We start from the raw sequence: 11,042 nt of genomic DNA, 5'->3' as shown, positions 1-11,042 counted from the left end.
AATGCACTGGACTATACTAAAGCAAGGATGATGGTGGAGTACACCCTTTAATCAAGATATACATGGCTAACTTGGAATCTGATTCGACTATAAACTTACGAAATCCTTTAGTCCAAGCAATAGAAATACCAATATAAATTGTCCATAACTCAGCCAGCATCAAAGAGCAGAAAACAATATTAGCAGCGAAAGCAAAGACAATCGCACCAACCTAATTTCTAAAGACCCCACCTGCTGCTGATCTCCTTGAATCTAAGTACCAAATAGCTTTACTGTTTCCATTCCATCTGAAGACATGATCATCATTCTCAACATTCTGTCCACACCGAGGACAAGATGGATCAGAAGCTATACGTCTATTAACTCTTCTCTCATTCGTTAATAATGCATTGGATGCAAATTTCCAAAGTAGGATTTTGATCCTTTCAGGGCCCCTCCACTTCCAAATCTCAACAAGCAAAGGCTCAGTAATGGACTCATAAGCTGAAGCTACAGAGAATTGTCCATTAGCATTTCCTTTCCAACATAACTGATCCTCCCCTCTTATCACATTGGGAGGAGGAATGGCTCGAATAGAGGGACAGTACCTATAGTCACATTCAGTAGACTCCTAACTCCAGGTACCCACGAGCTATTCCAGAAATTAACCAAAGCTCCATCTCGTATATTCCAATCTAATTGATTATGTACTTGAGGCTAAGTGTTACATAACCCACTCCACAAGTTAGAACCTGTCCTATTCAAATCCATGTTAGGAATGGTAGAGTTACCACACCTATATTTTGATCGAATAATTTGCACCCAGAGATCATTCTTCCTGCTGGATAACTCCCAACCACCTTTCATTAAGTAGGCTTGATTAGCTTCCTTGGATGTTTGCAGACCCAAACCCCCATTACACTTGGGCTGACAAATCCGCTTCCAAGCCATAGTGTGAATTTTCCTATGATCATCTGTAATGTAGCTCTATGTAAAGCTTGTAAGCTTTAGATCTTTTTCATCAATGGAGTCATTTACTTCTTGAAGATCAATGACAGTGGAATAGAGGAGGAACGATGATTGAAGACGCTACTTCAAGGAGAAGATGAGTCAAGAACAAACTTACTACCATAGGAAATTATGAATAAGAGCTTGAAGGTAGGAAAAGATGAGTGGAGGAAGAAGGAGAGAGGGGAACAAAATTTTGAGAGAGAGAAGAGGAAAAATGAGGTCTAAACTTTGAAGTCTAATTTCTTAAATCATCAAAGTTGCAAAATGTGCACACAAGATCTCTATTTATAGCCTAAGTATCACACAAAATTAGAGAGAAATTTGAATAAAATTCAAATTTCACTTGAATTTGTATCTGTGAAGCTAAAATTTCACTAATTATGATTAGTGAATTTCAGTTATGATTTAGCCCACTAATCCAAGATCAAATCCAAGATTCTTAACCAAGTGTGCTTTGGTGTTATGAGACATGTAAAACATGAAGGATATGCATGAAGTGTGACTACATGATGTGACAATGGGGTGTAGCAAGCAAATGTTCACCTCTCCTTTAGGCTCATCTGAGATTTAATTGGATTTGACATCTTCCACCCAACACAACATCAAATAGTACACTTAATGCATGTGAAATTATAAAACTATCCCTAATACAAAAAAATTTAGTCTAAATGCCTTAAAATACAAGAGTTAAAAAATCTTACATTACTAGGATACCTTAAACTTGAGGGGCATCCTCTCTACATTATAGAGCCCTAAATACAAGACCCCAAAAATAATTAAACTCTAATCTAATATAGACAAAGATAAGTGGATTCATACTTAGTCCATGGGCCCAAGATCTATCCTAAGGTTCATGAGAACCCTAGAGCATTTTCGTGTATTCCTAACCCAATCTTCCTAGAGTCTCCTAGCCATGGCTCTAGCGATGGGTCCTCTCCTTAGGAGGATTGCATCAATTTGTGTCCCCCCACAAGAAATTTCTACACTTTTTGTCCACTTCATTGTAGATAGAGATTGAATTTTGCCCAAATTGCAACATATGTTGAATTAAAAATATGTTTATATATAATTTTTTGTTCAAATAAATTTTAAAAAAGCACTAATAACTGGCAAAGACTACAGTGGACCACTCAATGGTCTATTATGAACCATTTTTTTTTATTAATGTTAGAATTTATTTGGTCCACACATTTATACCATACACCTTACATATTGAATTATTCTTTCTCCTCCTAATCTTATTCTTCTTATCCTCCTCCACCTCCAGATCCACATGCTCATATGAAACTCATCATTCTACTTGTTGGTTGTTGATACTGCTATCAACAAATCACAAGAGACACTAGCACATTCAAAACAAACTCAAGATGATGATAATAATAATAAAATAAATTAAATGCAACTTCTATTGGTATGAGATCCTCACGTCTTGGATTGAACCATACTTTTTTCAACAATAGAATTAAAAACCAAAATTATACTTGTGTCAAACTATGCATTCTGAATTATTGACCCATTTGCAATCAAACCTAAAGTTAAACAACTTTCAAGAGTAATAACCTTAAGTAATTTGAAACATCTTCCTCTCTAAAAGTGTTATTTGCTAGATAAGTTAAGTATATTTGTGTGGAAGTTGGGTTTACCATTTAGGATTGTTTGAAGAATTATCATTTTTTTCAAGCTTGGATCATCAAAGTCTACCAGGACGACGAAAACGGTGAAAACACCCTTGAGGTTTCCAATGAAAACAAGATCATGTGCCCAATCTACCTCAACGACGCCACCTACAGGAATCTCGTCACTGACGCGCTCCATACCCTTAGTCTTTCTTTCAACACAGTAAGAGTTTCCCTCCCTTCAGATCTAGCATCCGTTGTTTAGTTCTGGAAACAAAACCATTGAGATCTGAGAACTGAATTATATTGTCAGTGTGGTCACAGGCGAGATCCCAAAACGCTTCCTCTATGTAGGTGATATGCGCCATGTTGTCGGTGAGAGCCTTAAGTCTTTCACGTCATGTTACCTCATGACAATGATTCTTCACACACTTTTCAGATTGAAGCCATTAACAAAAGGTCTGGTCGTCATTGGATTGGAGGCAATGGAGAGTGAGAAAGAAAATTAAAAATGAAACTCCATCGTTGAAAATCATCTCCTATAATAAAGAACAAATATAAATATAAGGAATTGATGATGCAATGTGAAAAGACCTATAATAATTAAATTCATCCCACTATTAAAAATTATGGTACATAATAATAGACCATTGAGTGCTCCACCGTAGCCTTTGCTCTAATAACTAATAAGATTGATATATATCACTATATTTCACAATTCTAAACTAAAGTCAGAACTTGGAAGGGAATTGCTTGAGAACTTGTTCATTCTGTTTCGTCTCTTTCACTTTGCTCCTCCGTAGTCCCTTTCTATTCTACTTACAGTCAAGACAGCAACAACCGCCACAGGTACGCGCCATTTTCACTCTCCGATTCGCAGAGTTTCACTTCAAAATTATCGGAAGCAACTGAAATCATATCAAAATCAAATGTATTATTATTAGTAAATAGCACAACCAAATTCACTAACAACCATGTCAAGGCAAACTGAGACACCGTTCCTCGAAGAATGGCTAAGCATTAGGTGCGGCATTAACGCCGCCGCCGCCGCCGCCACCATCACAAAACCCACCGCGCGAGCCATCGTTCAAGCATGGACCGCACTCCGAGACTCTCTCCAATCCCAGCAGCAGCAGCACCTTCAAACCCTAGTCAATTCCCAATCCTCCCTCCACGTGGCAGAACCCCAAGCAAAGCTCCTCCTCACCCTTCTCCAATCTTCTCCCACCTCCTCCTTCCCTCCCCTCTTCACACTCCTCTACACGTGGCTCCGAAAATCCCCAAACCCTAATTCCAATATAATCGATTCCGCGGTCGAGATTCTCTCGCACTTCCATCCAGATGATACCTTTTTCCCCGAAGGTGTTCTTCTCTTGGGCGCGTTTTCCTTCGTGCCTTCCGTTTCTGAAAAGACCAAGACGCGCTGTCTGGACATGATGCTGAAAGTACTGTTGGCGGCGGAGAAGGGTAAATTGCTCGGTGAACTGCCGCGTGTTCTCGCTGGAATTGGTTACGCTCTGTCGTGTTCCGTCACTGTTTGTTGCGTGGAGATGTTGGATTTGTTGTTTCGAATTTGGGGGAAGGGAGACGGGTGTGTTGCTCATGGACTCATGGTGCTTTACCTGTTTGATTGGGTTGTGTCCAATTTGATTGGTTTCGGGTATTCGGATAAGAATCGTGTTTTGGTCCAAGAAGGTTTCGGGAGTTTTAAGGAGAAGAGTCATGCTTCGTTGTTTGTGGTTTTCATGGCTGGGGTTGGAGTGTTGCGGGCTTTGGAGAGACGCGGTGTGAGGTCGTCAGAGCTTGTGTCTGGAATGAGGATAAAGGATTGTGTGGTTGGTAGGATCGAAGGTATAGTTGGTGATTTGGTTTCGAGGAGGTTGAGGTTTGGTTATGACGATAAAGAGAGCAATGGTGCTGAAGAAGATAGGATATTGCTTCAGTGTGTGTCGATAGGGTTGGCCCGGACTGTTGCATTTTCAGGGCATTCGTCTTTGTTTGTCTGTCTTGGTTTGGCGTTGTTGACTGAGATATTTCCGTTGCCACGTTTGTATCGATCGGTGTTTGAGAGTTCATGTGATTCGGGTGGAGTGGAACTTAGGGAGATCAGGGAACATCTGGATGGTGTACTGTTCAAGGAAGCAGGAGGTGTGACAGGGGTGTTGTGCAGTCAATATGTTTTGGCTGATGAGGAAAGTAAGAATGTGGTGGAGAATCTTATGTGGGAATATTGTCGGGATGTCTACTTTGGACATAGGCGAGTGGCTGTGATGCTTAAGGGCAAGAAGGATGAGTTGCTTGAGGGTTTGGAAAAACTTGCAGAATCTGCTTTCCTCATGGTTGTGGTATTTGCGTTGGCTGTGACAAAACACAAGTTGAACTCCAATTTTGCTCAAGAAATACAGATGGACGTCTTGTTGAAGATACTAGTTTCGTTTTCTTGCGTGGAGTATTTTCGCCATGTTCGCTTGCCAGAGTATATGGAGACCATTCGCAAGGTGGTTGCGGGTATTAAGAACGAGGATGCTTGTACTTCTTTTGTGAACTCCATGCCCTCTTATGCCGACTTGACAAGCAGCCCAGGTGTGATTTATGTGGTTCAATGTGAATTGCTCTTTTATTTTTTTATTGTTTTGTATTTTTTAGATTGTGTATGTCTTCTAGACCAGAAAACCAATTACTTATGGTCGAAGGATGAAGTGCAAACGGCTCGCATTTTGTTTTACCTACGAGTGATTCCAACTTCCATTGAATGTTTGCCCAGCCTTGTGTTCAGAAACATGGTAGCTCCAACTATGTTCTTGTATCCTATATGAAATAAGTAATTTTTGGTTTTGCTTGGTTTTTGCTCCAACTATTTTATTTATGATCTATTTTGTACATGAGATAAGCTAATCCAAACATGCATGCAATAATATTTTCCAGTTCCTGGCCTCATTATCATGCACAATTTTTTTTTCCTTCTTTAACTAAACTAGATATATGGAACACCCTAATGGAAAAGTAGCCCGAGCCTCTCATTCTGTGTTCATGGCATTTATGACTATGGGGAAGGATTCTGAAAAGAACGATGAAGTTTCATTGAAGGAGCAACTTGTTTTCCATTACATGCAAAGATCCTTATTGGTACTTGGTTATGCTAAAAACCTCAATCCTAAATCTGAGACTGATGGTTTTGAATGCATTTTTATATTATTGTGTCATGTGAATATAGGGATATCCTGGCATTACTCCTTTTGAGGGTATGGCTTCTGGGGTTGTAGGAATGGTCCAACATCTTCCTGCTGGAAGCCCTGCCATTTTTTATTGCGTTCACAGTCTTGTTGAAAAAGCCAACCAGCTCTGTTCTGAAGTTTTCACTAATGAGGCTGATGCGTGGAAGAAGTGGCAAGGAGAGCCAGAACCAAGCAAGAAATTATTGGACTTGCTTTTACGCTTAGTTTTCCTCATTGATATACAAGTAAGTTGTTAATTATGATCGACTGCTTTGAATTGTACCATGATTTTTGCAACATCATTTAATGTTAAGCAATATATACCTTCCAAAACCCAAAGATGGTATGTGCCTTTAAGTTGGGCTGTCTGTTAAAAAGTATAATCCATTTAATGTGTAAGTGCTTAAAATTGATGTTTTGGAAACTGTATCATTCCATATGCATTAAATAGTCTTTAAAAACTTGACTATGCAAGCCTCTTTTACTACTTTTTAGGTCTTGCCCGACTTGATGAAACTGTTGGCACAGCTGATAACTAAATTACCACGAGATGCACAAAACATTGTTTTAAATGAGTTATATTCACAAGTGGCTGATTCTGATGATGTTGTCCGCAAACCCACACTGGTTTCATGGCTGCAGTCATTATCTTACCTTTGCACAAAAGCTACAAATCAAAATGCAGCCAACCGAAAAAGTGAAAGTGAAGATAATCCAACTTTGTCTAGTATTGCAGACCCATATAACAGTGGAAGAGCAACTGCACGGCTCTAAGAGATTCAGGTCTCTCTCTCTCTTTGTGGGGTACTATACCATGTTTTCTACTTTATGTTATGTTCTATCTAACAAATTGCGTAGTTATGTTAGATCTTCCTAATGAATCTTTTTACTGCATGTCATATATTTCAAGCCATTTTTTCTCTTTTAGTTGCTGCATTTACCTTTTCTCATATCCAGTTTGACGCTCTTTTGTGGTCATGCCTATCAGATTGTTCTAAAATTTCAAAATTATCTTAAGCAGTTTTGACAAAAGGTAATTTGTAAGGCGGGGTGATGATTTTTCAGAGCATTTAAAATAACTTATCCCCAAATAACTCTGATTTCTCTATCCACATTTCATTTTGTGCATTTGGTAGGGTTTATCAGCCTCCAGCCCTCCACAGCTGTATGTCCTCAACTTCCATAGCTTCCCAACCATGACTTCTATTCAACTTTTGCTGAACCTGCTGGCAATGATTAATCTTGCTTACCAGAGTTCCTGATTTGGGTTCGATTCAGTTTTCCATTTAAATTTTCTTTTTCTATTCATGTTCCTGATTCAATCTTACAATTTTTTATTCTTTTCGATTGAACTCTGCCTTGACTTGAATTATGTTTGGACCTTGGATTATAACTGAAAGATTTATGTATTGGTATTTGAAAATGCTTACAGTTTTTTTAATATTTACAAAAAATCCATTCCTAAACCTGGGATAGTTCCAAAATAGCTCAGGATTGTGATCAATCGTAAAGTATTTGGACATAGGAGGTGGTTGTTAAAATGTATAGTGAGCATTCAGTTAAGATGAACTAAATAAACTTACGCATCTGTTACGTCTTTTTCTATGCAGATGTCTAGCAATTAAGAAGGTTGTGTATGCTACTACTACAAAGGAACCTGCACTATATGAAGTTCAGGTTTCCTTAACCAAACTATGGAGCAGAAAATGAGAGCTGATTACTCCCTGAAGTAGCTCCTGTGAAGCCTGATTGATTACTCCCAAAAGTGAAGCAGAAAGTAAACGCTGGTCCAAATGCCTGATTCTTTTAAAAGCCAATAAATATCACAACCATATCTCTCGTGTTAAGGGATAAAGGAATAAAGTCCTCCAAGATTCTCCTTAATTTCTAAATTAAAGGATTAAAACAAGAAATTACTCGCGAGTATTACTTAATAATATACCTTAACCTCGCAAAATATCAAACTTATCTTACAACATTTCTTTTCACATCTATCAAAGAACATAATTGATGTATAAAATATTTAGAAGATCATTATAGTGTTGCGGGTATGTTTAAGTGTGAAGTATCTTTTCAATAAAAACAATTATTCTTTATAACATTATTACCATCAATCACCTATATATTTTTATGGCGAAGAAATGTTAGCGTAGAACACTGGTGAAAGCAAACTCAAAAGCCTTTCTTTATGCAATCTCCCTGCACGACCCACTTTGCCCAGATGCATGGGATATCCGAATTACACGCATATATTCAACTCTTGATAACAGTTTTTGATTTTTGTTAGTACGTAGGAGACATCATTTTCACAATATTCATGCATCAATACTCAATCTTGTCTTGTGAATGAACAAAATACACGTTTCTGTTCCCAAAAACGTATGCAATACTCTCTAATTTCAAGTCTTTTATAAATTGAAAACGAAATTAATTTTCAAATTTTAACTCACAAGTCACATCTATGTTTGAATTTTGAAAACTACATCAAATTCCCTTTATCTATTTGTTGTCTGTATGCCAATCGCTTTTAACTTAAATATTTGTTTTTATTCTTTGATTGAAGTATGTACATTGCTTTACATCTAATTTGACTAGAAGGTTTACTTAACAATTTTTTGCAGAGATTTGAAGGTTTTTTTTTTTTTTTTTTTAAACGTGGACTGAAAGCGTTATATCAAAAACGGGAAAAAAAAAATCTAAAACAGAAGTTCTTATCAAAGTTAAAATATTCAGAAGTATGTTAAGGATTTCCCTTTTTAATATGAATTAGCTTCGTTTTTATTACAAACTAGCTTTCGTTTTTTTTCCTTCAAAGTATTACAAATTAATTTATACTTCAAAATTCTTTAACGAAGAAATATTGATTTTGATAGAAGTTATTATTCAAAACTTATTTCCTTGTAAGCCACTAAAATATAGGATTAGTGATGAAGAATTTAAGTAATATGCATGAAGTACAATGCTTCTTTGGTACAAAATACAACATATTTTTTAAACTACCTACATATTGGTCTGGGAGATGGTTCATCCCATTTTGCAAGGGTTGCTTTTTATTTTTATTCATGCCCCACAAAATATTTATTGAACTAAGTAACTTAAAATCGTGGAAAGAGGAGATTCAAAGTCTTGGTCCAAAAGGATAGGAAGAAAGAAGATAGGGTTTGGGTAATACCAAGTAAAGCACAATAACATTTGAAAGCAAAACACAAAAGCAAGAAATTAGATAATGTGATTATGCTAATTAATCCCTTTTGGATCCATAATTCGGCGCCGTTTGCTTAGCGCGATTCGAGGCCCATTTTGGTGTAACCCTCCAAATGGCGCCATTCACGCCTCTTCTTTTCATGTCAATTTTGACAAAAAAAAAAAAAAAAGAGAAAAACATTAAACCGATGAGAGGAATATTAGGGACTTTGGTCTTTTAATTTTTGGGATTGACTTAAACTTTTAGAAACTGTTTTCCCAAACAGGTTTTAGCCATTTGAGGACACATGCGTTTGTTATGATGGAGCATGAGCTAATCACATGAGGAACATAATGAGAGGATTAGGTCATGTCTGTTTTGAAAACTTTGAAACTAATGGCCCTACGTTGTTATGTGGCCCTATCATGGTTAAGGTGTGATATAATGGTTTCTTCATCTTTGTATTTTATTTTTCAAAAGTAATGCTAAAAGGTACAGTACTTGGCAAGTGGTATTTTACTGTTAGTATTGTTATTTTGGTTTTATTAAGCTTTTATAAAATAAAAAAGGACGTTTTTGTGTAATTGACTGGAGTTTTAGTCTTTAAAAAAATTAAATTGAATAATATTTTCACTTTTAATGAGATATTCAAACATTTATTTTAATTTTATTCTCTAATAAATGTTTTGGTCTTCAAATACTTAATAATATATCTATTTAAAAATAGAACAAAGATGTTTTACTAAAATTATTCCCTAATAAATAGTAATTCTCTTCTAATACTTACTTTCTTGATATGTAACAAAAAAACCTTAAACATCATTTTGGGGTGGAGAGATAAAATGTTTAGTAGATAATTGAAAAGTCTTTATTATTATAACTAGTTAAAAAAGAAATACTTCTTGCCTCTATCTTAAAAAAAGGACTTAAAGAAAGCACCGGTAGCAATTTTTTATAGGAAGTGATAGCAATTATATCTTAAAAATTTATGAAGAAAATAAAAACAATTATATATATTAAAGGGTAATTTAAGAATAAAAAATGTGTATATAATAATTACTTTTATTAATAGTTATAGATTAATGTATTTTATTTTCAACAATTATTTAATGTGTTTTTTAAATGGGAGACTTTTCATAATCTACATGTATTGTTTAATGACTCATTGAAAAGTCTTTGTTATTGTAATTAATGCATTCTATTTTTAACACTAAATATTTAATGCTAATAAATTTTAATCATTAGAAGTCTTTAGAAATTTATTTTTAATATTTATTAAAAATGAATTATTTCACTTATTATTTTCAATGTCATTGTTTAACTTTTATGATACTTACTTTAAAAATTATATTTATAACATGTTTTGAATCTCATTTAAATTTCTGTCCAATATTCATCAAAGTGAAACTTAATGAAACTAGCTTTAAAATGGATCGGATCTACATTAAAGACGACGTAAGCAACATAAAACCAAACACACATTGCAGTTTTTAATTAGTTGATATTATATATAAAAAGTTTACACTCAAGGTTTTTAAATTCTTTAGCAAAAACATTGTAATTTTTTACGAACTACATTTTGATACGAATTTTGACAACAAAACACGAAACTAGTTTTTGTACTCTTAAGCATTCCCGTTACACTATTTTGTGCGTGCATCTATACCAATACCATTATAATAAATCACGTGAGCAAAACCAAATAGCTGATTCTCTTTTGTTTCTTCAATCCAAAAGGAAGAAAACAACACAAAGAGGGAAATGATAGTTAGCCTTGAATAATTAAAATTTACTAGATATTCATTCAATTTTCAGCTAAAATTTTGTTATCATAACTTCAAAAACAAAGATTAATGACCCAACCCCAATAAAGCACGACAAAATTTGTGACAATACAGGGATAGTTACAAAAACCGTTTCAAACTGTCTTATAGTAAATGTGGCAACAATGCTTGCATCTTACTCGCCCTTTTAAAATCTCCATGCAAAAGATTTTTCAAATTCCCAATTGAAACGGTTAAGAAAGTCAATAAAACA

At 35.4% G+C, this 11,042-nt stretch overlaps 1 protein-coding gene across 7 annotated transcripts; it reads left to right on the top strand.

Annotated features, from left to right (window-relative positions):
* Positions 1 to 2,678: 2,678 nt before the first annotated feature.
* On the top strand, positions 2,679 to 7,920 carry LOC114417464. 7 transcript variants are annotated; one of them, XR_003667740.1, is made up of 9 exons: positions 2,679 to 2,829; positions 2,920 to 5,189; positions 5,271 to 5,409; positions 5,585 to 5,732; positions 5,821 to 6,066; positions 6,317 to 6,604; positions 6,810 to 6,854; positions 6,958 to 7,088; positions 7,432 to 7,920. XR_003667740.1 is itself a non-coding variant. In XM_028382694.1 (6 exons), the coding sequence occupies exons 1-5, from the start codon at positions 3,581 to 3,583 to the stop codon at positions 6,593 to 6,595; spliced, it is 2,421 nt and encodes an 806-aa protein (XP_028238495.1). In that variant the 5' UTR covers positions 3,329 to 3,580; the 3' UTR covers positions 6,596 to 6,625; positions 7,432 to 7,920. The 7 variants fall into 7 exon arrangements, 2 of the variants coding, with proteins under 2 accessions (XP_028238495.1, XP_028238494.1); XR_003667744.1 differs by lacking the exon at positions 2,679 to 2,829 and having other exon boundaries at positions 3,327 to 5,189; positions 6,464 to 6,604; XR_003667741.1 differs by lacking the exon at positions 2,679 to 2,829 and having other exon boundaries at positions 3,329 to 5,189; positions 6,317 to 6,625.
* Positions 7,921 to 11,042: the final 3,122 nt, after the last annotated feature.

The sequence above is a fragment of the Glycine soja genome, chromosome 6, assembly GCF_004193775.1.
Source record: "Glycine soja cultivar W05 chromosome 6, ASM419377v2, whole genome shotgun sequence".
Classification (NCBI taxonomy): domain Eukaryota; kingdom Viridiplantae; phylum Streptophyta; class Magnoliopsida; order Fabales; family Fabaceae; genus Glycine; species Glycine soja.
The sequence above is the reverse complement of the archived record's forward strand: the minus strand, read 5'-3'. Positions and strand labels throughout refer to the sequence as shown.